The sequence below is a fragment of the Daphnia pulicaria genome, chromosome 3 (assembly GCF_021234035.1).
Source record: "Daphnia pulicaria isolate SC F1-1A chromosome 3, SC_F0-13Bv2, whole genome shotgun sequence".
Classification (NCBI taxonomy): Eukaryota; Metazoa; Arthropoda; class Branchiopoda; order Diplostraca; family Daphniidae; genus Daphnia; species Daphnia pulicaria.
Genome location: NC_060915.1, coordinates 6,260,485 through 6,288,174, shown reverse-complemented (window position 1 = coordinate 6,288,174; position 27,690 = coordinate 6,260,485). Strand labels below are relative to the sequence as shown.

The 27,690-nt window shown below is 40.7% G+C and overlaps 4 protein-coding genes across 5 annotated transcripts in view; 2 read left to right on the top strand and 2 right to left on the bottom strand.

Moving 5' to 3' along the window:
- The window catches only part of LOC124328932 (protein O-mannosyl-transferase Tmtc3-like), a 50,196-nt gene extending 39,289 nt beyond the window's left edge, over positions 1-10,907 (bottom strand). Inside the window, exons 1-2 of one of the 2 annotated variants that reach the window (XM_046787773.1) lie at positions 10,758-10,907; positions 136-343 (exon numbers count right to left, since the gene is read on the bottom strand). The gene's annotated coding sequence lies outside the window, so the exon portion shown is untranslated. Of the gene's footprint in view, positions 1-135; positions 344-5,502; positions 6,182-10,757 lie in introns of those variants that run through there. The other variant, XM_046787774.1, reaches the window with a different exon arrangement.
- A 250-nt stretch (positions 10,908-11,157) lies between these two features.
- LOC124328929 (WD repeat-containing protein 19-like) lies at positions 11,158-17,755 on the top strand. Its single transcript, XM_046787767.1, has 25 exons — positions 11,158-11,286; positions 11,349-11,503; positions 11,566-12,001; positions 12,080-12,366; positions 12,442-12,560; positions 12,718-12,818; positions 12,900-12,997; positions 13,065-13,206; positions 13,271-13,405; positions 13,470-13,619; positions 13,685-13,832; positions 13,915-14,125; positions 14,192-14,289; positions 14,366-14,496; positions 14,568-14,719; positions 14,783-14,999; positions 15,077-15,223; positions 15,277-15,443; positions 15,514-15,748; positions 15,814-15,966; positions 16,028-16,124; positions 16,196-16,402; positions 16,478-16,758; positions 16,828-16,904; positions 16,974-17,755. Exons 1-25 carry the CDS (start codon positions 11,266-11,268, stop codon positions 17,074-17,076), a joined length of 4,068 nt encoding a protein of 1,355 aa, XP_046643723.1. The 5' UTR covers positions 11,158-11,265; the 3' UTR covers positions 17,077-17,755.
- A 3,201-nt stretch (positions 17,756-20,956) lies between these two features.
- On the top strand, positions 20,957-23,645 carry LOC124328942 (lysosome membrane protein 2-like). Its single transcript, XM_046787785.1, has 12 exons — positions 20,957-21,179; positions 21,273-21,436; positions 21,520-21,658; positions 21,739-21,945; positions 22,022-22,057; positions 22,151-22,286; positions 22,374-22,449; positions 22,518-22,702; positions 22,829-22,947; positions 23,035-23,160; positions 23,255-23,401; positions 23,483-23,645. Exons 1-12 carry the CDS (start codon positions 21,072-21,074, stop codon positions 23,486-23,488), a joined length of 1,449 nt encoding a protein of 482 aa, XP_046643741.1. The 5' UTR covers positions 20,957-21,071; the 3' UTR covers positions 23,489-23,645.
- Positions 23,646-25,366: 1,721 nt separating this feature from the next.
- Positions 25,367-26,908, bottom strand: LOC124328951 (WW domain-binding protein 11-like). The gene is made up of 6 exons (XM_046787797.1): positions 26,750-26,908; positions 26,334-26,679; positions 25,911-26,184; positions 25,798-25,856; positions 25,670-25,721; positions 25,367-25,606 (listed from the first exon to the last, which is right to left on the bottom strand). The coding sequence occupies exons 1-6, from the start codon at positions 26,834-26,836 to the stop codon at positions 25,546-25,548; spliced, it is 879 nt and encodes a 292-aa protein (XP_046643753.1). The 5' UTR covers positions 26,837-26,908; the 3' UTR covers positions 25,367-25,545.
- Between the last annotated feature and the right edge of the window lie 782 nt (positions 26,909-27,690).

The window sequence follows — 27,690 nt, the reverse complement described above, 5'->3', positions numbered from 1 at the left end:
AGGGAAATCATATTTAGATTAGGCACCCACAAGGGACTGAGAAAAAAATAAATAAATAAATCTTCCGACTTCCGGAGATTCCAAGAAATCGAATTCGAAATGACCCAGCCATAAAAATTGTCATTTTTGTTTTACCTCTTTTTTTTTTTTTTACAATGGCCGGCAAAGCCTTGGGCACGCAGGTGACTGGTCGATGGACCAGTTGAGCTCACGCACACCAATAAACGACGAGGGTATGAACCCTTGTGGACTGAAGCTCGATCGACCACCACTTGCGCTTATTTAGAAGCGGCGGCAGCAATAAGAAGCAGCAGGAGCAGCAGCGACTCGCACAGCAGTTCACCTATGAAATAGGAAAAAGGGGGAAAAACGAGAGTCAGCTAATGAGGAAAGACAGCAATTTTTTCTTGCGCGCTATCGATCCAACGTCCATTATGATGTTGATAATTATTATTCGTGGATCTATAATGGCACGCCCGAGTTGCCAACAACAAAGTTGGGCGATTAACGTCCAATCTAAAGTTACTTATTCGGTCCAAACCAATTGCACCCATCTCGTTTGAATAAGAGGCGGGAAAAGTGGTAGACAAGAGGTAGGCAACGACATGATTGGATTGGAGCAACCAGGCGCGCGATTAAGATACGACAGGCCTGTTGCCTTTCAAATAATAGGAGAGAAAAAGCAAGAAGAAGAAGGAAGACATTCCAATGTGCTGCGCACGACCGATTCAATCAGCGCGAGCTCAATCATACGCGGGAAACGAAAATAGAATGTCTGTAAAGCTCGGCCAATACAAAGGAGCCCAAGTCTCAGTCTTCCTTCCGCTGTGTTTTCCTCTCATTCTCTTGTGGCTTAAGACATTTTCTCGTGGGCGTAAACAAACTGCTAAGAGCAAGACAGAGCCGAGCGGCCCATTCACCGCAATGATCACGAGAACCACGACACACAAACTGTGAAAGACACTAGTTTTCTTCGTGATTGCCAGAGGAAAGCAAACAAGAAGAAAGAGCAACAGTTGATCAATACGAGACAACGTCCCGACGCCAGCGTCTTTTTATAGGCTCGTCCTTGCTGCCATCGGAAAAGTCATCGGGTTCCCTCTACTTTGTTTTCTATTGATGTGTGCATCGCTTGTCTTCACAACAACGGCGGGAGTGTCACGAAGACTTTGGAAACAAGTTGGGTAGTCTGCAATTTGCAGCAGTCGCTCGCAAATGGAGTCGCCAATTGGAATTTCTGACATGACATGGCAACGATATGGTGGGCAATCATCGCTGCCTCTGGCTCCGAGCATATCAACCGACGAGGTTGCTGTGTAGTATGCCACTTGTGCTGTAGTTTGTGCTAGTTTCTTTGTTCACCACTTTTTCCTGCTCTGTTTTTATCTTGGCAATGTGATTTGATTTGTTCGTCCGTTTTCTAGAGACGTTTCTTGGAATGGTTCACAGGAGAGGTCGGCCAAGGCGACGTGACCAGAAAGAATCAACTCGAGACCAATTGCAATTGTTACGGACTTTTTCTCTTTTCTTTTATATCCAGCACACAGTAGGAGGGAGGCAGCAGCTGATTCTGTTTTCTTTTTTTTCCCCATTGATGATGTCTATACTTTCGACTATTTCCTTTTGTGCAGACCATTCGGCTATCATCTCCTTTTCCGTGCCAAGCTCTCCCTTTTTTCTCTTACCTCCGCCTTGTTTGCACAAAAACTAGTCTAGAACGTTTGTCTGTATCAGCTACTTTGTTTCATTCACAGTGATCTCAAACACTCGAGTTGGAGCCCAGTCGGAGGAATCCTGCAAGAAGCAGACAGCCAGACCCTCTCCGAAAGAGGACCAGAAAAAATAAGAATGAATGACCAATATCGGATAAGGAGCAAATTTTATTAGCTTTTTGCTTTGGGGGGTTACTTTTGAATAATAACAGGCGATGAGGCCAACTGGGTACAGCCAGAAAAAACGATATCGATTAGAGAGTTGATAAAAAGAAGGAGAGAGTAATCAAGAATAACGATCAACTTCTGATGCGTAGGTATACAATATAGCACAATCTATTCGCCGTGTATGTCTACGCGTACGTAATCGAACGAGAAGAGCGTGGACTAGCTCTTGGCGAACCGAGCCGAATCAATAAATCGATGGATAAGTGGAAGAGAGAGAGACTCTTTTTCGAACGTCTTTCGAGTTGCTATACACAGTACCCAGGCAGGCTGTATGGTTGGTGTACACACATATATATATATTCTGTTCGGGAGTCTTTTCTTCTTCTTCTTCGTCTGTCGTTGGGTTCATTTCTGGTTATCGATTCAAACAGCTCTTTGGCGTATAGAGGCAACTATCTAAACCCCTCGCGTAGGCTACAGCGGCTTATGGAAGGCCCACCAACGTTTCTATCTCTTCTTCGCCGTTGGATTTCCCAAGCCTTGAGGGCTTGTAGGCCTCTGATAGGTCACAAGGCAACCGGTGCAGTCAAATTCGGTATGCTGCGGCTTTTTTTTGTTGTCCCTTATTGCTATAGACGTCTACATCGCTGCCTTCTACATAATGCATCCGCTACTCAATATATTAATTATTAATATAGTTTCCAGATCATGGATATCTCATCCGCATCCATGTTACATTCCCCCCTGTGTTGACGGGTTTATTCATAAACGCGAAAAGGAGCAAAAGAAGTAGACACGCCGCCAAGCCTGTGACAATCCGCCAGCAGGCATCTCCGCTTTTGTCGAGATGAAAAACACCCAATATCAATATATATGGAGACCAATTTTATTCGCCGGGTCTAATCTAAATCAGAAATGGCGGAAGCCGATAAGACTTCTTCCCCCCCCCCCCTTGTTTTTGTTTCTTTATGACAATAAGATGCATATTGCGTAGCTGGGCTTAGTTATACATTTCTTTCGTCAATCTTTAATGCTTTGGCGTGATCAATATTTGATCAGATGGAGAACAGTTTCTTTATGTGCGCCTTTGATGCCGTGTGTTTCTTTTTCTCGCTTCCGTTCGCTTCCATCCCTATTCTTCAACGGTGGTCCAATCGTTCTGTCTCTTTGTATTTCTACCATTGGCCAGACCAGACCAGACCCCCCACTCTTTTCTGCCTCAAATCAAACAAGACCAAAAATTTAACCAAAACAAGGATCGATGAATCGATTTTTTTCTCGAGAGAAGAAGAGAGAGAGAGTAAGTCATTTTCAAAGCAAGAACACGGAAAGACAAGACAAATAGACGAAGAAGGAAAGACAAAAAAGAAAAAGAAAAAGAGAGAAAACACATCTTGTCTTTTAAGCCTGCCGTATCTGCGAAACGGTTGGTTTCACTCAAACGTCACACACAAAGCGGACAAATTGATTCTTGCTACGTCTCCAATCAATTGTTCTTTCCACTAAACAACCTCTGGCGCACTCGTGCATCTTCTCTCAAGTCCCTCCTCCCTCCTAGCCGACATTCTCAGTTGACTAGACCTTTTTTCTCACCTCCATCCTACACAATGGTTAGGAACAAAGTCGGGGCTATAGGCATGTAACGAGTCGCGATCATGCCGCAACACAAACCACAAAAGCAACTGACCCAAAAGAAAAAAAAACAGAAAGAAGAGTACTATATCTATGAAGGAGGGGAAAGGAAAATGCTACGCAAGACGACGTTAGTGCTGAGACAGAACAAACAAGTCATCTTGTCGTCCCGTAAGCCGATTTGCATACCGTATTTAACCCAAGAAAAAAAACCTAAAAAAGCATGGACTTTTTCTAAAAAAAAAAAGGTCTTTACGCCAAAAATTTCCGGCTGAGACAAAGAAGGAAAAAGACGACGTGCGTAAGACAAATCAAGGCAACAAAAGAAAAAAAGAAAAAAAAGGGTAAATTGTTGGGTTGCCTTTTCGACAACTTGTAAGGTTTTTTTTTCTGAAGAAGACCCTTTTTTTTTTAAAAAAAAAAAGGCGAAACATCAAAGTCTGTTTCAAACATGGCTACCACCCTACCAACATAGGTACATATACTGTATACAGTGTATCAAGAGGCCTAGACATCTTATGAAAGAGTATGTTCAAAAGATTATGTTTTACTCTGCTGTTCTCAACCAAGTCAAGTTGAAAAGAAAAAATCGGCGCATAGAAACAAGGTAAATGCACGTTTACAGGGACTGGAAAGTATCACAAGAGTGGCCGATCCATCAAATCTGAGCATTTCAAGCCTCCATTGTTGCACACAAAGACTAATACTATTTAGATGGATATAGAAATGAATATCTTTTTGTGCCGTTCTTTACTATCAATGTGCGATTCTTTTCTATTGTAGAGAGAAGGAGGTTTGCCCATGTAGAAATGGGGCTGGAACATGTCGGCAGATGGTTATGTATGGATATATATATATATATAGTTATATACGTTATATATATTTACACAATAGCTATGGGAAAGAGGCAGCCCGCCGGGACATTTTGGCGGATGGATGGATGTGGACCCACGGACAGTTGGATGGATGGAAGCTATCTAAACCTTCAACGTCCATTGTAGTATAATATTAGTAACTCGTACAGCTGAACTAAAGACTTGACAATAGCTCGTTGTAGTAACAAAAGGTCGGGCAGGACTGGAACCCCTCCCCCCTTTCCCTGATGTCATTCTTCAGCAGCTAGATGATGAAATTCAAATTCCGTCGTGCGCCGACAAGGTCTTTTTCTTTCCCGCTAAAAAAGACTGGCGTAGATGAAGACATCTCGCATGGACCAGTTTTTATTTTGGACACAGCAACAATCGGCTCTTAACAAATGTTTTATGGGTCCCGAGTTTCAACAACCGGCTGCTTTCCCAACTGAAACCCAACGTGTCATGTCGGGCCTTTTTTTTTTTTTTAAAATGTACTGGATAGGGTGGAGGGAGAGAGAATCGTTTCAACAAGTTCGTTCGATCCATTACCCAAAAGATACGGATGCTCCCACGTCCGAGGCTTATGCCATCTACGTACGTATTTCCATGTGTCGCTCTTTCGCTGTATTCCATGGTCTCAACCGGTCTCAACTTTAAATAAGATTAGATAACGACATCGGTTGCCATTTTTGGTTATTGGAGAGCCGGCCAAGTTACTTGGTTATTCCGGGCTATTCAAACGCTCGTAAAAACAACAAGACAATGGACGTAAAAACAAAGCGAGCCGTAAAAAGTTATACTGCTAGACCTTCTCTCTATATCTCTCTCTCTGTCTCTCTCTCTTTCTCGTCAACAACAGCAACTCCATCTCCTTTTGCTGTTATTTCCGTTTTATGCCGGGCTTTCCTCCATGCCCCAATTTTCCATTCCATTTCAAGTTGCCTATTTTCTGGTCCGACTGTCCTGCGTGGAGCCGGACAAGCTCCAAGTGCTTGTGTTATGAAAATTCGATGCGACAGGACCCGACGAAACAACCGACATAACTTTAGAGCTGTTCACACAAATAAAGATAAACCGAGTAGACGACGACGAGCACTATTTCAACTTGAAAAAAGTTGGAAAGATATTGCACTTACTGGTGATTGAACGTGGGGGATCCGGGGAAGGAAATGCAAATACGAAAAGGGCCGACAGGCGACGATCGAAGATTTTCGGGCAACGCAAAATGTGACCTGATCTGCTCGAACAGATGTTGTCGACTGGTCAGCAAGGAAGACGAGCAGCAAACTTCTATGTCTATACGAAGAGCATGGGACACACTCGAGCGAGCAATAGACACACAACGCCACCAACTCACACAGGCGCGTTAAGCTATCCCCGAAAATGTGTGTGTGTGGCTGGCTGGCTGGCTGGGTGCGTATGTATTCACAGAAGGAAGTTCTCGACAGTGTCAGAGAGTAGCTCTTGCATCGACCGGCGTCGTCGTCACCCAAAGACTGGATCTATTCCGTTTCTTCTATCCATCCGACGCTTCGGAGGCGGGAGGGCCGAGGGGCGCATGCGCTGGTCCGGGCCGACTCATTTTTAATGTCTTTATTCCTTGTTATCAAATGCACATGTCGAGCGACGCAGACAGTGTGCCTTACTCCGAGCTAACCCGACATTAAAGAAACATAATGGAAAAGCCGAGTCCGATTTTCGATGCTTTCACAATTACTTATTCAAATCTTTTCTGGCGCGCGATTCCATTTCCGGACTGGGTTTATATGTCACGTCCTAATGTTTTTATCCATTGATCAAATGTTTGCGACGCCTAGTGGACTCGTGACAGATCTCTCTGTATCGGAGACAGAAGGCAATTAACAACATTTCAAAAGTAAATCGTCCCTGGGGCCGATTTACAACTTGAAAGAGTTGCTGATGGGGAAACGGAGGGACGTGAAAAGAGTTTTCATTCAACTTCCTCGCATTTCCGTATGTAAAGGAATACGTCGTCAGATGCAGAACTAAAATTCACGTTCATTTTGGACCAAAGTTGCGAGATCTGTCTCCCGATGCCAACTCTCAACTTGTTTTCAACATTTCACCAGCGTCTATTGTTACCCCATTTTCTCGCAGACGACATGCAGACTGACAACAATCGTTCTCCCTCTAAAACATTAACTATACAGCAAAGGGAAGAAGAAAAAATAAAAACAAATCAAAGGACATCGATTGCCAATATTAGGACTGCGCTATGACCTATGCAGTTCTTAGACGTCGTCTGCTTATCATAAGGCAAGAACGATCGCAATCGACAGCAAGTGCCAAGTGGTACGATCCTTCCGAAAATCAGATGTTTCCAGAGGCGCCAGAGGCCATGCAGCACATACAACGTTGAGCCAAAATCAATCGAAATAAACTTGTCAAAGACAAAACAACAGGTAACTTTGTCAATTGGGAAATTCGACGGGAATCGGGTCTGTAGTAGAGTAGGCGACGTGAAACATAAACCTGCTACTCAACTAGTAATGAGTTTAGCATGTTTTATTCCCCTGTTTACGTCTCACTTGTTCCTCGTTCGTTAAGAGAATGCTTGCCTTTCATCACGGAATCAACAGATAAATGGGTGTGACCCTCATTACGAATGAGAGAAGTCGAAGCGAGTCAATTAACGAGTCATGTTGAAATGAACACTGATGAACCTGTTGTCTGCTTCTTTTCCAAGAGCAACAAGTTTGTCAGGTCATTTCTACTTGGCTGCTTTCACCAGTTTCATCAAGTTTCCTAACTGTCATCTTTCAAACGACAGCCACCAAAGAAATGCGACTTTTCAATTGAACCTTGAACCGAAAGGGTTTATGAATGGCACGCACAACATGCTGCCTATTCTCTCCGAGACTCTCCGTTAATGCGGACTTTTTCTGCATTGATTGATTTACACCTTAAGTTCTATTGCGAACGGAAAAAGATTCGGCGACACTATGTATAGAACAGTGCTCTGCTGACCTTCCAATAAGCAAAATGGATCCCTTTTGGGGCACAATTCACTGTTGATGGGGGTACATCCATCTGCAGTGGTGGGTGTCGAACGGCACTTCCATCGGGCAAGCGCACGCATCCATCGAGCTGATTGAAAACAAGAAGATCCATGCCGATCCAAACGGAATCACGGAAAAGCAAGAAAAGAAAAGGAGTCATAAATAACGAGAGCAATCTGTGAGTGCTGGCTGATCGATCGATGGATACAATATGAGAACAAACCGATCAGGATCCCCCCCCTTTTTTTTTCTTTTCTCGGTCTACGACCGAGTACCTGTCAGCCTGATACCCCGATATATTTCTTCGACACAACCCGTTCGTCGAGTAATGGACTTGGGTCCGCTTGCTTGCTCGGACTAATTGAATCTTTTTGCTTTTGTTTCCCTTATCCTTTTCTTCTTTTCTTCTTTCCCTGTTTGTCTATACACTATGTATAGAACCGTATATGCCAGAGAGAGGAGCGAATACTCTGAAGCGCCACTTTAGTCTATTTTTTTTTTCCGTCGAGGGAGGATGGGGGGTGGTGTACGTAGCAAGAATCCGAAGAGAGCTATAGGAAGCTTAATGGTCAAAAGCAAAGCTTGGGCAATATCGACGACTAAGGGAGTGATCCCTTTTTCTTCATCCACCACCTTTTTATCCCAAGTTCTCTTTGGTGGATGCGGATTAAATGAACTAGCCGGCAGGCCTTAATCAATAGGCGGTAAACGGGGCAAGAAAGAGATGGAAGAAAAACAGGAAACATAACAGCAGTACGACCATGTAGTAGACTTATTGCAAACGCTTTTCTTCTTCTTCTTCCACCCACCCACCCACCACAACACTCCCTCCTTAATTTGACCTCAGTCTGGGTCGCAGTCATGTCGATACACTGTATTGGCGTTCATTAATGACTTCATCAAAAACGCCGATGTGGAGTAGAAAGAGAGAAGGAGGAAGCGGGAATGAGAAGGGGCGAGAGAGGGCGACGTGTTATTGCCCATTTGAGTATAGCCATAGGCACGGCCGCCTTCCGTTCTTCATAACGCCATGCCACCCGCTTTCCTTTCCCGCTGTAGAGCAACGTAAGAGCGAGATGACGATGTTGTGAAAGAGGTCGTCGACACACCCACTCCGTCTGGCAACGAATCGATAAGTGGAGAGGGCGGCTTGGTAGTGCATCCAACGCCACAACAGCCAACACGACACAACCAGCAACAAAACACAAGTCGGTTCGGAAAGTCGAAGAAATGAGTAGATCGAGAAATGGCCACACAAAAACAAAAAAGAAACATCTGTGTTCGACCGAAAGAGAATGGGTCATAATTATGTCTATAGCAGTCACTCTGAATAGGACAATCAGCAATGGGCAAACTCGTATATGTTACGAAACCTGGAAAATGGGGAAGGGTGATGTGCCATCTGATCCGATCCTTGTCTCGAAATGACACGCTCTTGCTCGATAGATACAATCTAGTACAGAAAGCCTCGGTCAAAATTACAGAATACCCCCAGCCCAACTAGAGGGATTGAAATGAACGAAAAGAAGCAAAGAACGAGATTTCTGTTCACTTTCACCAGCCGTTTTCTATACGGTCAGGGGAAGCCAGAAACTATTTGAAGATCCGAGCGCTAGATTGTCAACGTCTACTACTAAGCTTGTACAGAAAATCTCGTGGACCCCAATCCTTGGTATACAACAAAGCCTTCACTAATCGGCTGACTCGACTTGTTCCCTAATATCCTCTCTCTTGTTCGTAACTGATTGCAGTCATGAACAATCCTTTTTCCCGCCGAAAACCCTGGTAGATTCCAAGAATGAGACAGAACCATTATTAAAGCACCGGTAGATCTTTAGTCAAAGTATTATACAGTAGCCTCATTATCTCGAGATTTGGAACCAGTTGCCAAGCGAAAAATCAACAGTAAAATATGGAAACCCAACGAGGCATAGGCATGATCGACTCAGATGCCCCAAGTGGATATGGCTTTTAAAAAAACCTGTAGCTGGTGATTGGGCGCATCTTTTTGCAGTGCAATCTGCAAGTCTGCGAATGTATACAGTGACATTATGCGACAGAAAGGCGATAATGAGTCGAGGGGCTATGGGAACCAGCCAAGGGCGTCATGGAACATAACCTTCGTTACACATACTGAAACACGCCACTTCATTTGATGAATGGCAGTACTTAGATTCAAGCCAAACCTTGACAAAAGAGCCACTAATGAGCCAACATGAAAACATTCAATCGAAAAAGTGGTTTCATTTGAAAAAGAAAATGCGGGAAATGATGACACGTTGCTAATTAACTAGTGAATAGAGTGCAATGGGGCACGAGCAGCAAAAAACGGCGCAGTCCTAAATGGCTAGCAAATGAAATGAACCAAACAAGTGAACGAACGAAGTATCTCTAACCCAGCAGCACGCAGTTTATGCAAACACGAGAGAGCACAAGAACACGGTCTGAACTGAATCCCATTTCTTTTCGCGCATAACAGCCGAGAACAAAACATACGACGATTCCTTTTGAATTGATTTTTAATTTAAATATTCCTCGTCCAAGTGGGCTCCGTTATCCGACAAAATTTAGATTCAGTTCACCATGAAATAGAAAATCCTCACATTCAACTTCGACGTGGCATCCTAGTAGTAACATGTAAAACAAAGAATTCATGGAAAGTACGGCTAGGCTTGCTTATGTGGGATAATGACGAAATAATATTAATAGAACCACGAGGATGAAAATGTTTTTTTTTTGTAGTTTGTTAAATGCCTAAAACACTCCAAAATTAATTCCAACTAAATATTTTCCTTTAAAAAAACTGTAAGTAAGAAAAAATGGAGGAAGACTCTGAAACTTCTCTTTGGCAAATAGCCTAAGACTTACAACATAGCTGTTGCAAATAACACAGTTGATAACCTTCTTCTAGATTTAATAAAGGAAATCTGGAAAGTCGATTTCAATGACAAGTTTTAATATCTTTCATCTGCACAGGTAACTACATACCTAACAAAGTAGCAATGAATGTTTTTCTAAACTTTTAGGGACAAATAATAATTCCTTAATTTCATGAAAATCTATTTGAGCCAGACGATATTAGGAATGCAATCAAAACCACTAGATTCCTCGTTACAAGTCTACAACAACCATAACAAAACAATAAGGTTGAACAAGATAACTCGAATACTACTGATCATGACTCCATAACACAAACAACAAATAATTCTTTTGAATAGCATTTAGTCTATGTTTTTACTGTGAAGGATTTTAAGTCTTTCTGTAGCTGACACTTTGTCTCTAGACTTTCGATTCTTTAGACTATTTTATATCGAATACGTCGAAAACCGATTGGCACACGATAAAACATTGAATGTTTGACGAATTCTTACTTGGAGATTCCGTTGTCCTTGTAAAGAAGTTGGCAGGAGGAGATTCGCAGTAGATAAAACCACTATTTTTCAAATATGTCTGAACGATGAAAACGTAGTTGATGTTGTTGGTTGATGGAATGATGGGTCAACACAACAACTACTTGTCTGCTTCCGTATCGATAGTGACTACTCGATTATTTTTTAGTTGTCTGCTTCGGTCTGCTTACTTTCAACAAAATTTCTAAATTTGAAACTTTTTAATTCTGTTACAATCATAGTTTATTTTTATGCAGTTTTTTCAATAAATTAAAAATTAATCTCATCTAGAAAAATCGTTATTTTCCATTCACAACAACCAAAATGGCAAAATGCTTTTTAGAAAATTTTTCTCTTAGGGTGCTGCCAGGGACCTCTAACGGCGGCCATGTAAACAAGTGAGAAAACGTTTGTTTACAAAGTGATTGCTTGGTAACGAGAGTACTTTCAAAAAAACATATACAGATGGATAATTAAACGACAAATAATCATGCACCTTAACACCGAAAAGGTATTCAGGCCCGTAAAGTTTATGTCTTGTTCGTGAAATTAATTTCTTCCCTTATCTATCAGTTGATATTGAGTTTGAAGGCCCCTGTCGGCGTTGGAACCGTAAAATTAGAATGGCAAACACACGATGGTACTCTCTGGGCAGCTACTGGCTCAAACCGCACCGTACATATATATGACCACTTTGGAAACCAAAAATCTGTTATCACAATGCCTGGGTATAGCTTCTGGAACCACATGGTTTGATTTTATTGCTTACAAATACTTTTATTGTTGACAGGTCCTGCACAGGATTTGGCTGGGATTGTGAGGGTGACTTCTTTGCAGCTATTAATGATAGCAGCTCCTTTCTTTACATGTGGAACTCAACTAGCCTTAAAACTGAGAAGATTGAAACTGGTTTGAGAGATCCACTCAGTTTCATGGCCTGGGGCAAAAGTGGTCTTTTCCTAGCAATTGGTACATCAAAGGGAAATGTTCTTTTATACAATCAAAGGGCTGGACGGAAAATTCCAGTTCTAGGAAAACATAGCAAGCGAATTGTAACAGGAGCATGGAGTTCAGACAATCTCCTGGCTCTGGGATCTGAAGATAAAACTCTATCAGTTAGTACCTTGGAAGGTGACACTGTCCACACAGCTAGCCTAAGAAATGAGCCCTCTCAAATCCAGTTTTCTGAAATGAAAGAAGATGAACGCTCAACAGCAGAGAGCACGGTATTGAATGCGATCTAATTTCTGAACCAGAAGAAACCCGCTTCATATTATTATTATTATTTTTTTGCCATTGTATAGATCAGTGCTGTGGTGGGTCGTCGCACGTTAATTCTAATCAACATTAATAACGCAGAAAACCCGTTAGAATTAGCTTTTCAGCAAAATTATGGTAACATCACAACATATCGATGGTTTGGTGACGGATATATTCTGATCGGTTTTTCCGGAGGATACTGCATCGCAATTTCCACCCATTTGAAGGAGATAGGACAAGAACTCTTTCAGATACGGAACCATCGAGACATGGTCTCATCTATATCTATCTGTCCGTCACTAAATCGGGCTGCTTGTTCTGGTGATAACAAGTAATAATAACATATACGTAGCATTAATTAAAAGACCTCAAATAATTTGTTTGCTGATTTTTCTTGTTGAAACAGTGCCAGAATTTACGATTTACTTGATTTAAAAGAAACTGTGTCAGTCATTTCTGTTGAAGAAGAGAATCGAATTGATTGCTGTGCGTGGAGTAATGACGGTCGTCTTCTGGCTATCACAGGTACTACAGTATATTAGCTTCTTCAATCTTTCTGCTGCTATGTAATACTGTGATAGTGCATGTTTATATTACATGATTACATGGCAACATGTAACAGTATTCAATTTAACCTACCTACCCTACCTAACAACTCTTTTGGTTAATTGAATTTCCATAGGTAGTTCCGGTAACGTCTACATCTACCTTACTCGTCTGAATATGCTAGCATCAGTTTGGCAGCCTTTCGGCACTATTGCTGTACTCACCAGTCTTAAAGAGGTAGATCTAAAATATGAATAGTCTGTTATAACTCACTGTTACACTACATTTTGCGTTTGACTGCCGTATTTCTCAATTCAGGTGACTGTGTACGACGTTGCACTTAATACCATCTGCAATGTGCAGTGTGAGTTGGAGCCTGTATTTTTGGCCTGTGGTCCGAAAGCCATTGTACTTGGGTAAACTTATATTATCTAATAAATCATAGTTATAATACTAATTAGAAAACTATTGATCATGACATAGTTTGAACAATCACGTCTGGCTTTACTCTGCGGTCAATGGTCAGTTACAACGGAAGTTGCAGTATGCAGGCTCGGTCGAATCGATTTGTTTAAATGAAACACACGTTGCGGCCTTGGTAGATGGCAAAGTTCATTTGCAGCTTGTGAGTTTTCCCCATTAAATTCCATTTCAAATTATTTTATAACTAGTTTTTAATCCATTATTAGATAGAAGAAGCTTCTTTTTCGAGTGACGGAGGAAATGGTCTGATGGATAGCGGTGTCTTTCCCTTGCGTGAATCCTCTACAGCCAAAATCGGGAGTCATGCTTTGGCTAAGGATTGTCTCGTCTACGTTACAAGCGTAAGATAATCTAAAAGTGGTCACTTTATTTATTATCTCACCAAAATTGCAACGGAAATATAAGGTGGGCGATTTGGTGTACTTTTCGCTGAGTGAGCGGAAACCTGTCAGTGAATATCGCCATGCAGTTGGTTGGAAAAAGATCTATCATGATACATCAGGAACACTTCTAGCCGCTGTGGATATAAAAAATCACGGCTACCTTTACTCTCCGGTATCGGGAAAATGACAAAAACCGCCTCATCTACTTGTCTACTTACACTTGTTTTTATCACTTAGGTCAAGGAAATTTTGTTAAGGATTCCCGATTTCCCAGTTCATCATCGTGGCTTACTTTGGGAGTCGGCAAGTCGGATTAGTCACGTGTTTGTGGCTTGGAGTGACGAGAAGCTTGACGTCTTTGTCTATCACGCCGAGAGACTTACTGGTTTGTTTTTAAAAAAATTATATAATTTTTAAAAATTGATGCGTTGCTATTCTTACACCCATGCACTTTGTTCACTCTAAAGGGAGTTGCATCATACGACTTTGTTCTTCACCTCTAGCAAGTGGCCATACTCCTCTCCTACTTCAAGGACCAGATCTTTTGTTACTTACCGCCTCCTCCAAGTTGACGACACTTTTCATCCCCGAACTTGGGATTGGCTCCAACGGCAAATTGTCGTCGTTGTCCCGCAATGAGTTATTAAATGCGTTGCAGTTCTCCTTGGCGATGGGAAAGTAATAAGAGAGGCTGTTCTTCCTTGATGTACGATTGAAATTTGATTAAGAGAATTTTATTTTCAGATATGAAGATGCGTGGGATATTGGAATTCTACTGGCAGATTCGAATCAGTGGGTCAAAGCAGCTAATGCAGCCCTTAACGATTTTCGCCTAGATTTTGGTAAAATTTTATTTGTTAACTTTTCCGTCGATAAATCCAAACACGATTTTTATTCATTGATATATTTTTTCCATAGCAATTAGAATCTACCGCCATCTGGGCGATATATCCCTGGTATGGTCTTTGGAAGAAATTCAGCATGTTGAAGACCTTCAGTTGCTCTCTGGGCACATTTATATGATTTTGGGAAACTTAGAAAAAGCTCAAGTACGTCGGAATATTTCGTTTAAATTTTTTGATCTGCTGCTGATGAAATTATTATTTTGGTTTGTAAAAAGGATTGTTATTTGAAGTCTTCGCAGCCTGAGATTGCCATCGACATGTACACCGATGTTATGGAATGGGAGCAAGCCTTGCTTTTAGCTGAAAAACTAGCTCCGCACAAGATCGGCGTAATAGCTCGAGAATATGCTCAGCAGCTGGAACAAACGTAAGAATTCATGAATTATTTCTGGCCATTAAATATTGTTAACAAACCAACGTAATTGGTTAGGGGCGACTTCGTTCATGCTCTCTTGTACTATGAGCGTGCTATGAGTGCAGGAGTTGAAAACGGGCCGGATCAGACTGAACACCAACGTATCTGCCAATCGGGAATTTCTCGAAGCGCTGTTGGATCTGGCGATATTCGTAAAGGGATTTCTCTTGCCGTTCAATCCAACGATCGTGTTCTAATGAAACAGTGCGCCGCTATACTGGAGGACAATAAGGTTTGTTTTCTTCCTAAATTGTCAATGAATTACCAAGAAACTTGTCCATATTGTCTTTGGTTATCTTGCAATCGCAGTATTTCTTGGAAGCAGCTGAACTGTATGAGACTGCTGGCAACAAAGACCAGGCTGCTTTACTGTATACTCGTTTGAAAAATTGGTCTCAAGTGAGCAAGCTCATTCAATATGTGACGCAACCTAAAGTTCACATCGCCTATGCAAAGGTAAATTTATAGATTTTCTGTGTGTATCGATATTTAATCTCCCAATTTCACAGGCCAAGGAGTCGCAAGGGCAGTATAAAGAAGCGCTTAGTTCATACGAGCTGGCAGGTGATTTTGAAAGTGCAATCTTACTTTGTCTTAATCAACTACATAGTCCACAAGATGCTGTGCGAATTGCACGAAGATCCAAAAGCACAGAGGGAGCCAAATTGATTGGAAAGTAAGGGATCTCGACCGATTATGTAGATTTTCATTGACAATATTTTTAATATCAAATTTTTTGGTTTTAGGTTCTTTATGGAACTGGGTGACTATACCACAGCTTTAGAATACCTAGTTATGTCAAAGAACTACGAAACGGCATTTGAAGTTGCCCGTCAAAACGGTCAGATTCAACTTTTTGCCGACATTCTGGGAGATCAGGCGTCACGGGAGGACCTCAACAAAATTGCTTTGCACTATGAACAAGAACGTAATTTCTTGCTCGCTGGAAAGTATTATGCTTTGGCTGGTCAGAATGAAAAGGTGATTTCAGTGAACAGCTACTCCCATTTTGTATACACATTTTATTTACTGATATATTTTGGCAGGCGTTCAAGTATTTCCTCAAAGGCGCTCAACACGGCAGCGATGATGAGAAAGCCATTAACGCGGCCATCCACATTGTTTCAACTTCACAGGATGATCACTTGGCTACCCAGTTGATTGGATTTTTAAATGGAGAACAGGATAACATTCCAAAAGTAAAATATCGTTAACCGGACTTGTACGAGCTCTATCAATCACGCTGTATATATTTTATAGGATGGAAAATATCTATTCCGTCTATATCTGGCTCGTCGTCAGTATAGAGAGGCTACTAAAACTGCCATAATTATTGCAACTGAGGAACAAAATGCCGGTAAATGGCGCGAATTAATAAAGTGTCAAAACCACACGTAATTTTAATGTTCTCCCCTTTATTCCAACTAGGGAACTACAAAGACGCTCATAGTCTTTTACAGCACATGTACAAAGAATTGAGTAGTCATGATATCATCATTCCGCTGGAAATGGAGTACAACTTGCAACTGTTACATTCGTACGTCATCGTGCGGATGCACATTCGCCGAGGACAACATCTCAATGCCTCCCGTTTACTTATTCGAGTGGCCGAGTGCATCTCCAAATTCCCCTCGCGTATATTCGCTTTCTTTCTCTTTCGATTCACTTGTGGATTCGATGATATTAATGATTTGAAATGAAAACACTCAGATGTTGTGCCCATTCTCACCTCAACTGTCATCGAGTGCGATCGGGCGGGGCTGAAGAACGCAGCATTTCAGTATGCGGCCACTTTAATGAGACCGGAATACCGCGACCAACTTGACGTCAAGTACAAGAAAAAGATTGAAAGCACTGTCCGTCGCCCACCCAAAGGCTCAACCGATCCGGAAGATGACTTGACCCCGTGTCCGTTCTGTAGCACAGCCATTCCGTCGACGCTGCTAGTGTGCATTCAGTGCAAACAGCATATCCCCATGTGCATCGTTACGGTAGTTATTTCTTTTTTATATCATACAATATACTAAATCATTGTTTATTGTCTTTTCTGATTGTCATAGGGCATGCACGTGATCAAAGAAGATCTAACTCGCTGTCCTAGTTGCCAATTCATGGCCATCCGTTCGGAATTCATGAAGTACGTATCTTTAACTTCCATTGCATACCGGAATTCGATTATTTTAAAGACAATTTGATACATTTATAGGCTTGTTGATGGTGGGGAGCCTTGCCCAATGTGTAACAATAAGATTTCTGGTAATGGAGCGCTTGCCGTATGGACCGAACCTTTAAAACCAAAAAGCAATTGATCTCATTTAATTACCTGTCTCTTTGTGTTCATTTTCTCTACGCGGCCCCACTCTTTGAAAGCCCCCTTCATGTTTTTGGGATGTTCTCATCTTCTTGCAGCATATCATCACGCGTCTTTTTCTGGCCAGGGTTTTCAATCGTGTTCTCATGTGCTCTTTTATTTAATGCTCTTTCATAGCATTTGAGGGTAGTTGTGTCACCTTTTACAAATTATTTTCTATTGCCTTAATATTTTCTTTTAATCCGTCCATTCTCAAAAGTCTTTTGATTTTTGTGTCGTCAGTTTTATTTTCCCCCCGTATCTAGTCATTGTTTCACTGCCTGTTTAATTTCGGTTGTTTGTTTGTATTCGGTTCTTATCAATAACCCGTCGCTCCAAGCGATTTTTCAATCCATCTCCGTCCGATTGAATACCAAACTCGTTTGTTGACAATGGCCTTACACGTTGCATGTGGTTGCACTGGCTCTTTTGCATGACTCATAGTATAGTCTATAATTTCAACACATTTGATAAAGTTTTTGTGTGTATGTGTGGTTGTGTTTGCCGCACGTGGAAGCAAATAGCTGTCCTGCCTTGCCAACCCGATTAACAAAATTTTAAACCATTGAGATCTAATTGAAATAAATCCAATGTATAACACGATTCTAATTAATAAAATCATTCTTTGTTTAAACCAACATACCTCACAGATTAATTTATTTTATAATTTTTTGTTTTCTCCCGTTTTCTTATTTTTAAGGATTCATAGCAGAAAGGTTGCGGTGGGTATTTTCGCTAATTCTTGGATATCTTGGATTTTGTGCTCAATGTCTCTCATATTCATACAGTCGCTCTGCACGATAAATATAATAGACAAGTATGAGTTGAAGACGATGAAAATAGCTTAGTCCCACAAATCGTGTATTGGTGATAACCCAACCAGCAGAAAAATCAGCAGTTTTTTTTTGTTAAGACAAATCAATTACAAGGCATGTACTTCTATGAAAATCTTTCAAAAATCTTTTTCACGTTTAATCAACGTACCGCAGCATTCCCTGAAGCATTTTCAAATTGGGGTAAATCTGATAGTAATTTGGGAAACAATAAATGGTCTGGAATATATAGAAATCTTGCCGTTCTATCCTCCTGAATTTAACAACCTGAACAGATACATTTACGGAAGACTTCACCGGAACTACAGCGCCCGCTTCCGCATCCATCAATTCGACAGGCAAGTCGACAATTTTCAGCTCTGCTGTTTCTCGTTCCATCGATCCATAAACCATCGGTTCGTTGCAGCCATTGTCTTTGACCCCAACGATCACAAGTGTCGGCATTTCTTTGACGCTTTACCCGACTTGATGGGCTGTCTTCTGATACTGTCAAGGTTGGCGACTCGGCATCAAACGCAGAAGTATCAGACGCGACGGATGAGTCCACCAATAAATTCGATTGTTGGCCCGAATATTGTCGACCATCGACGGAAGCTCCCTGGCAAAACTGATGATGGTTTACAATAATGAAAGACAATAACGACACCACCAAGGCGAGAAGGGAAAAATTGGACTGGCGTTGAATCATGATTGTAATCTACGTTGCAAGAAATATTCCAAGAAAAATTTAATAAAAACAGAAGAGTCCTACAAAGTTATTACACTGAATAAGAAAATGTTAAATTTAATTAACCCAAGCATAATGACAGAAGCCCTACACAGGGTCTAGTATGTGAATGTAACCGCATTGCAACAAGCAACAAGTAAATTTATACAGAAATGTATAGTAAATGTTACATAAAATATACGATTAAATAGTTACCTTGGCTTTTGTAGAGCAAATTTCGAGGAGTGCAAGCGCTAAACTGTTGATGGACCCTGAGACAACGGCGGTTTATATACGGTAGGCCAAGTCGCATGCACACTGTCATTTTATTTTACAAATCGAGAAGGATCACTCTTCAGTTGTGTCTGTTGATGAGGCATCCGGTCATTGAACTGGTACAGTAAGCTTGACAGTAGGTATAGTCGGAACTCTTTCTTTCCATCTACTTGAAATTTAATAACATGTGCAACCTTTTAACATTCATCTATAAAATATGTTTAGCATATCCTCAAATTTTGTTGATTTTCCAAGAACGTCAATGTCCTTTGGAGCCACAGTGCGATCATGTCGCAGGGTTTGTACTTTGTTGGCATACGATTTCAGTTGGCAGCATAGAGCGACCAACAAACCTTTTGACCCTAAAACGTCTCGTTCGTCTCCTCCAAGTGGACGTGTGAGAGACATTCAATTTAGAAAAAAAAATTAAGATTCCAAAGTCAAAGTTAGTGAAATACGGTGAAATAAATCTCGTAGCCTACGTCAAACATAAAAAATTTATTTCGAATTGCGGAGAAACCGAAAATCTAAAACGGAAAACCGGTCATATTGGTATTTTACATACAATCAACCGAAAAGCACACATCAGTTGTATAGCACTATGAGCACTATCTGATGAGGGTTTGATGCTGAGGTCCGGTCGTTGAACTGGTAAAGTATAGCCGGACTCGGAACTCTTCTTCCAGTCCTATGTAAGCGTTGATAACAAGCGGACTTTTTAACATTTATAATTGATTTATCAGCAAACGTTTAGGAGATTTTCAACATTTGTTAATTTTCTAAGAATGCCAACGTCGTAGCCAAAGGGTGTTCAAGTTACAGGATTTTGGGATGTATTTGATTGCAATTGGCAAAATAAGGACGACTGCGACGGCCGCGTTTGACCCTAAAACATGTCGTTCGTCCACAAGTAGAGACGCGAGAGACATTAAATAATAAATAAAAAATAACCCACAATTCACAATGATGATAACGTTGATGACTTGAAACGAGTTGCTACGCAAAAATCACGTAGCCCTCATCTGATATATTTCGTTTCTAATTCCCGAAATGTTTATAAAATACCAATAACTTTAAAAAAATATATATTTGTCAACATAGGTCGTTATATGCTCCAAATACTTATTTGCTACACTAATAACTGGATAACTGGATTAAATTTCATGTATATTTGTTGTTTCCCCATTATTTTAAGGATATTCTTTAACAGAAACGTAGGGCAATTTGATATTGAGAAAGGAGTAGCGTATGCACACTTTCTTAAATTTCTGAGAGAAAATTTTGCTTCTCTTTAATTTCGTCACAATGAAAAACCGCCGTCAAGTAAAATAAAACTGAGATTGACAGAGATCTTGGAAATAGAATACAACAGCAGGAATCAAAATAGATTGAACGTTTGCTGCCTAATGTGCTACTTTTTGTAGTTGAGGTTGTTTATTGAGCTTTTGGTAACCGTAATAATAGAGAATTTTACTCAAATAAGACGCAAGAGTAAATATATACTCAATAAAAATTGATAAAGCTGAACCAACCAGTTGATCGTTTAAGCGCTTCTCTTTCCACCACACACCCAGTCTATACGTCAAGCTTGTAATCGTCGACCAACTTCAGATCAAAACAAACAAGTTTACCCTTGAAGTTTAAAATGTGTTTTTTTGTTTTCTTGGGGAGGGAACATATCAGACGTTGCATTCATTGGCAGTTCCATCAAGCTTATCGGCTACAGACAGACTGTAACTAAATGCAAGCGTCATAGCAAAAAGCAAACAAGTTGGGAAAACTGCCGATTAATACGAGTGTTCCTTAGGTGATTGTCATTTCTATATCCATATATCCAAGGTAAACAAAGCAAAAGGATGCATGCACTCCTCAATAAACCCTTCGGATAACGTAGCATGCACATGCCAAGATAGGTAAGTAAAACGAGATATAGGATTGTTTTGTATTTTTCCGCTGCAACCCAAAATACAGAACAAATCGTCTTGTAAATTTACTGATAACGCAATATAGTAAAAAAGAATTTGGTTTTATGAGAGACGAGGACAGACCCCGAAGAGACGAAATTGCTTTGAGCAGGTCTCATATTGTTTCGCGGCCAGGAAGAAGTCGATTTGTGCAATTAAAAAAAAAAAGAGGAAAATGGTTTCCAACATGGTGAAAACCGCCATCGTGGGCTCTGTCGGTGTCGCTGTCATTATACTCTCATCCACTTTGGGCTGGATTCTCGTTCCCGATATCGCCACTTCGGTATTCATATTCGAATTTTTGGATTCAATAACATTCAATAAATTCACTAACACGTTATAATTTGATTTTCAACTGCGAATTAAAATCTTGTAGCAAGCAATTATAACGGCAGAGAATGAAGCCCTTTTCGAAGTGTGGAGGAGTCCTCCGGTTCCGTTCTTCCTACAGTTTTTCCTGTTCAACTGCACGAATTGCAACGATCCCACTGATAATAGCGTCGTTTTCAATCTAACACAGTTAGGACCTTTCACTTTTAGGTGATCAAGTTGGGCACAATTATTTATTTAAATTGAGTTGTTTAAATCAAGTCAAATTTTAACGGATGCAAATTTCCATTCAGTGAAAAACGTGTCAAATTCAACGTCACTGAAAAGGATGGTTTGCTGACTTACCTGGAGGAGGGAAGTTACTATTACGAACCAACGGAAAATGAGACCCCGTTGGACGCAATAATCGTCACTGTCAATCCCGTCTATTTTGTACGTTGTTGGCTAATATTTAGCCTACCATATTATTCTCAAGGCATTTTACAATCGACAATCAAATTCTTTTTTCACAGACATTAGCCTCATTGATTGTGGATTACGCACCACCTGAATCAGCGGGAGAACTTTCACGTGCTATGCACCAATTGCTAAAGTCGATCGGCGAGGGTCCATTTATGACGCGCACAGTAGGAGAAATGCTCTTCGATGGATGGGAACTTGACGGATACATTGAGATTATTCAAATGTTGAGCGATTTGCTTGGCGTCCAGCTGCCACCGGTGAATATTTTTATTTTTTTATGATACACATATTGTTATCAGGAACTAATGATTCAAATATCATCATCATCCAAAGCTCCCTGAAGACCCACGCTTCGGATATTATTACGGAGTAAGTCTGCGCCCTTTTTAAAATTAACTGATACATCGGAAATGGATTTCACTTCTTACTTGTATATTTAAAAAAAAAATGTGGTTACGGTAGGTGAATAATACCCATGATGGAGAGGTTGTTGTAGAATCGGGGGCAAATGGACTTGACAAATTAGGTTTGATCAGAAAGTGGAAGGGGGAAGAAAATTTGAACTACTGGAATGACCCTTACTGCAATATGATAAACGGTAGGTTTTATAGCATCTATTAATATTTGAAAAAAATATATTGAAAAATAACCAATGATTTTCGAAAATGTATTTGTTTGAATGAAGGTACTGACGGAGCCATTTACCCACCGTTGGTGGATGTCGCTGAGAAAACCTACATCTTCGTTACGGATCTGTGTCGGTATGATTCGTCTTTATTATTAATATATATGGAAATTTTGTGATTCCATCAGTTCTTCTAACGCCTAGGTCCATATACACCACATACGAGAGAGACATCGAGACGATGGGAATCAAATCGAATCGATTCACCGTTCCAGCCGAGGTTTTCGATGACAAAAACCCGGAAAACTTTTGCTATTGTCGAGATTATAGTGAAGATCCTTCCCTCTGCTTCAGCGCTGGCATTCTCGATATGCGGCCTTGTCAGTTCGGTTAGTTAAACAATAATTTGTGGATTTATCCATTTAATGAATTTATTCAAATTAATAAATTGTTTTTAATAAATTGTTTTTTCTGGGTTCAATTTTGTTGATTTATTTGGTTGTGAATTGTTACAGGGGCCCCCATCCTGCTGTCAACACCCCACTTTTACATGGGCGACCCGAAATATTCTGATGCTTTTATTGGAGTACATCCGGTTAAAGAATGGCACGAAACTCATATAGATCTTGAACCAGTAATGAACTCAACATTGATCTTCAAAAGCTCTAATTTGCATAAAAACTTGAAAAACTTCATTTTTGTCTTCCAAAATCTCGTTTAGCTGACGGCTGTGCCAGTCTTTATCTCCGAGCGCATCCAGATTAACATCGACGTACGAAGATATGCTGTCCCTGAAAAACTTCTTAATATTAACAACACAATCTTCCCTGTCTTTTGGATCAATGAGGTATATCTAGGAAGGAAAGTGATTTCTCTCCAGAAGTCACAACTTGTTATTCGTCTTCAGATTACAACAACATTTTATTTGTATTTTTATCAAGACGGCTGTACTGGATCAGGCTAGCGCTGACGACGTCGATTTGGCAGTTAATGTGATTAACGCACTCAATATAAGCCGATGGTGCTTCTTAGCCGCCGGAATCGCTTTAGTTATTGCAAGCGTCATCATGCTAGTGGTTTATTTATCGGTAAATATTTTTATTTCCTTAATTAGTTCTTGTAAACTCTATTCTGGTCTAATAATTTATATAAATTTCACATCATTTCAGCGATAAGAATCGGCAGTTTTCGAATCCAGCCAAAAGAAATTTCGATTCGTAATCGCAACAGCAGGATTCATTTGTGAACATTTTGTCATCATTTTGAACCATTGGAAACAATATAAAAAAATTTAACATCATTCGCGGTTACAATAAATGTCTGTTGTTTAAATTTTCGTCACAAACCACACCTATACTCAAGTCAAATCCTTCAAAACCATAATAGACTATATAATATAAAATTGAGAATGTCGTACACGTGAACTGTGGCAGTACAGGTAACATTAAGAGTTTTTCCGCAGCACGGCGACGTATGGCAATTGAAATGTCCCGGCAGAAACACTTGATCCACAGCCGCCGCGATCTCAGTTACTCGATGATACGTTGTACACTTGATGATTCCGGGAACTTGATCAACGGTCGCAAACTCGATCGACGATTTCTGCCGGGCATTGACACTCGCAGATGGTCAACTATTCTCCCAAAATCCACCCTGGCGGCAAGTTCACAATTTTTTTGTCTTTTTATGGATTTCTTTGCGCTTTCCTCACACACACACTACGTGCTGCGTGAATTTGAGAATAAGCACGAATGTTGGTCGTCAAGTCAATAAATATTAAACCCAACAGCCTCTCGCTCAAGTATCTGCCAGAATTATAGAGTTGAGCATCATCGTTGTCGTCCAGTTTCACTCGTCCGCTTGCAAATTAATTTGGTATTAAGCCATTTAGCCATATTTAAAATAGAGATAAAATTACTAGACTTATTACCCTTACTAGACTTATTTTCCAATTCACGCATCACGTAGCTTAATTAGTACTAGTTTCTGTTATGTGTTGTCTTTTTATTTGTATATGCATATTTCTGTCCACCAGCCCTGTACATTTATAAAAATCTTTATTATTCGTAGCCTGTAATACCCGGTAGACTCTGCAAGGTGAGGTGGACGTGTGTGTGTTAGGAGAGCGCAATGAAATCCATAAAAAGAAAAAGAAATGTGGAACTTGCCCACTTTTGAATGGGATTGCAGCCAATTTAGAAAAGTTTTATGACCGCTCACACCCATAAAGTCTTCGAAGGAAATAACGTTGGATTTTCCCAATGCTCAAAAGGAAATAATGGTCTTGTTTGATTAGATTGATTTGTTGATGAAGAAATCAGATACTTTCTATATCAGACCTTTTATGTAAAGATGTCATAATCTAGTTTAAGCTAGATTTTTGAAAGCCCTCTTATATACGGTGGTAGGTTATTTAAAAGCTAAAGAAACTGGTTATTATCTAGTTGCAAGCTTTCAAAATACGTCAACTATGGCTAAATCGGAATGTTGTATGCATACATTTTCAAAAGTTCCAATGTTCTTTTGAAAATTGAAAGAATATTCGTTGGGAGTGTTACAAAATCGTAGAGGTAAATAACTCGATAGTCAACATTTTTGGTTTGATTTTGGAGGTATCAGCAGCCTTCGCAATAAAACTATTGCCACAACCGTAATATTACGAATAGTTTTTGAGTTGTGCTTATAAGAAAAACTGATTTCCCATTTTGGAACACGTCTTACGTAAAAGTCAAACGAGTGGAATGTGCGTTAAGACGCTTGCTGCCCAGCGTTGTTGTTGCTAAGTTGTCAAGTCCGGTCCATGTACGGAAAATATTTAGAATAAATAATCTTGAATTCATCACTTCTGGGCCAGCAGGCCAGCTCCACATTTGGCACGCTTCTTTCAGGACAAATATAAGCTGGGGAAATGTAAACTGAACGAACAGTGAATAAAACGACGCCAAGTTTCACTTATTCCAGTTCCTTTTCAAATAAGTCTTTCTACGTTTCTTGCTTACAATTTCTTTTATCGCAATTTTTAATAAAACTTTATTAACGGCATCCCGATAGGCTACTTCCCGTAACATTGTATTTCAGAAAATAAAACCATATATAGCATTTGATGAAACAGCTTCCAAAAACATACATTTTAAAAATTAGAAGGGCGGGGAAACAAATCTCATCCTAATTAAAAATACATAATATTACACAAGTAAAGGAGATTAACCCAATGTAAAATATTTAATAAAAATCAATAACGCCAGCGCGGTCTCGCCAACGACCCTTGGACTGTGCGACCTGATGTTGAGCGGCGTGCATCGGCGTGCATCGGCGTGCATTGGCGTGCTCTGGCGTGCATTGGCATGCACTGGCGTGCTGAGGACTGATTCGTACGGTTAGCAGTAGCTCTTTGAATTGTTCGTGGGCCTGCATGCCAAAAATCAACGCAACATTCAAAGATGTAATTTTAAAAAATCTTCTTAGTCAACGCGAGACTACTGACCTAGAATGCCGAAGATTGCGGGTCTTCTCCGTCCAGCAGATCTTCTCCGTCCAGCAGATCTTCTCCGTCCAGCAGATCTTCTCCGTCCAGCAGATCTTCTCCGTCCAGCAGATCTTCTCCGTATAGGAATTACGGCCGCAACCTCCAATCGCAATCGTGCAGGTGGAACAACTGGAGGCGGTGAAGGCGGTGGCGTCGGTAGCACGGGTGGCGTCGGTAGCATGGGCGGCGTCGGTAGCACGGGTGGCGTCGGTAGCACGGGTGGCGTCGGTAGCACGGGCGGCGTCGGTAGCACGGGTGGCGTCGGTAGCACGGGTGGCGTTGGTAGCACGGGTGGCGTCGGTAGCACGGGTGGCGTCGGTAGCACGGGCGGCAATAGAAGCACATCTAGATTGTGGTGGAAAATAAACATCAAATAAATATACATGAGAGTCAGAAGTGTAACTCTTTTTAAAAAAATGTTAGTGGCAATAACTGACTAGGCTCGGTAAGAAATTAAAAAATAGCTTCAATTTTCTTTTCCATTTCTCCCATACCTTGATTGATGCGATTGGTGGACTGGATGGCCAAGTTCGTCTGGGATGGCATTTCAACATTTTGCTGCGCCTGTTCTTGGCGTTGCGCAACCAACTCCTTTCTACTGTTCTTCTCTTCTTCCGAGTAACTATCCACCATTATTGCAATCAAGTTGTCAGCTAAGTAGTTTCGTTTTTCTGATATTATCACGTCCCTGCAGACAGGACATCCCACCGTCTCCAACGTCCACCGTCCACCGTCCACCCTATACCGTCCACCCTCCACCGTCTCTCGTTGTGCATCGAAGTGTTTCCACTGCGAGAGACAATACTGGCAGAAAGTGTGCATGCAGTTCAAAGTTGTAGCCTTGTCAATCAAGAAAAACAAAGAACAATTAGAATAAATCAACTGGAATTTTAAACACTGAGGGTATTACCGAAACCATGAGCTCCGAACAAATTCCACAACGTAGTTCGATTTCCATACGCTCCATGGTATTCAAAAGTAACTCTTGTCTCGCCATCTTTGATACTGTCAGCAGTCGTCGACGATGATGTTGTCTTGGGCGAAACAAATTCAGACTCAGACTGACAGATGCAGTGCCTACGGCTACGGCCTATGGATTCCTCTATTAAGTATCGATTACACGTTAGCGATAATTATCTTAATTAAGTTTTTCGTTACGTAATTTTTGTACAGTAAGTTAGGAAATAAACCAATTATTAATTTAATTTTTTTAAATTTTCATAACTATAGCTACTTGAACCAGTAATGATTGAATATCAGTACAGTAGCCTATGTTTTGTATAATATCCTTTTATTCCTTTTTTTTATTCAATGTTCTTCATTTTTTAAATATTCGGGATAATACACACGTATCATTGGCTTATATTTGGATGGCCAATCCATGCATCCAAATAGAAAATAAACAGCTAATCAATTTCCCCATCCCCAATTACCCAGTTTTTTTTTATCCCAATAAGGATAAGAACACGGAGGTTATTAATAAAAAGAAACATTTTTTCTTTTTTTTAAGTTTCTTTTGATTTACTGATTGATATACTGTGAAGCCCATTACATGCTTTTACAAAAATTTTCTAGTATCAAACAACCGAGGGGATTTTGGGAGGATAGTTTCCCATCTGCGAGTGTCAATGCCCGGCAGAAATCGTCGATCAAGTTTGCGACCGTTGATCAAGTTCACGGAATCATCAAGGGTTACATCCTATCATCGAGGAACTGAGATCGCGGCGGCTGTGGATCAAGTGTTTCTGCCGGGACATTTCAATTGCCATAGCGACGCCGTTGTGGTAGCAATCGCGATTATAGTTGACTTAACCTTCATGTCATGTTTATCGCCCGTTTTAGAGACCTGCT

Bases quoted from the DNA above. Each gene is read 5' to 3' on its own strand.
- LOC124328951 (XM_046787797.1), bottom strand. From the start codon at position 26,836: ATGGCGAGACAAGAGTTACTTTTGAATACCATGGAGCGTATGGAAATC. The intron at 26,680-26,749 runs GTAATACCCTCA...TTGATTGACAAG, and splicing joins GTTCGGAGCTCATGGTTTCG to GCTACAACTTTGAACTGCAT. The intron at 25,722-25,797 runs GTCAGTAGTCTC...TTTGGCATGCAG, and splicing joins CGCAATCTTCGGCATTCTAG to GCCCACGAACAATTCAAAGA.
- LOC124328942 (XM_046787785.1), top strand. From the start codon at position 21,072: ATGGTTTCCAACATGGTGAAAACCGCCATCGTGGGCTCTGTCGGTGTC. The intron at 21,180-21,272 runs GTATTCATATTC...AAAATCTTGTAG, and splicing joins TTCCCGATATCGCCACTTCG to CAAGCAATTATAACGGCAGA. The intron at 22,450-22,517 runs GTATGATTCGTC...TCTAACGCCTAG, and splicing joins TTCGTTACGGATCTGTGTCG to GTCCATATACACCACATACG.
- LOC124328929 (XM_046787767.1), top strand. From the start codon at position 11,266: ATGCACCTTAACACCGAAAAG. The intron at 11,504-11,565 runs GTATAGCTTCTG...TATTGTTGACAG, and splicing joins TCTGTTATCACAATGCCTGG to GTCCTGCACAGGATTTGGCT. The intron at 13,406-13,469 runs GTAAGATAATCT...CGGAAATATAAG, and splicing joins GTCTCGTCTACGTTACAAGC to GTGGGCGATTTGGTGTACTT.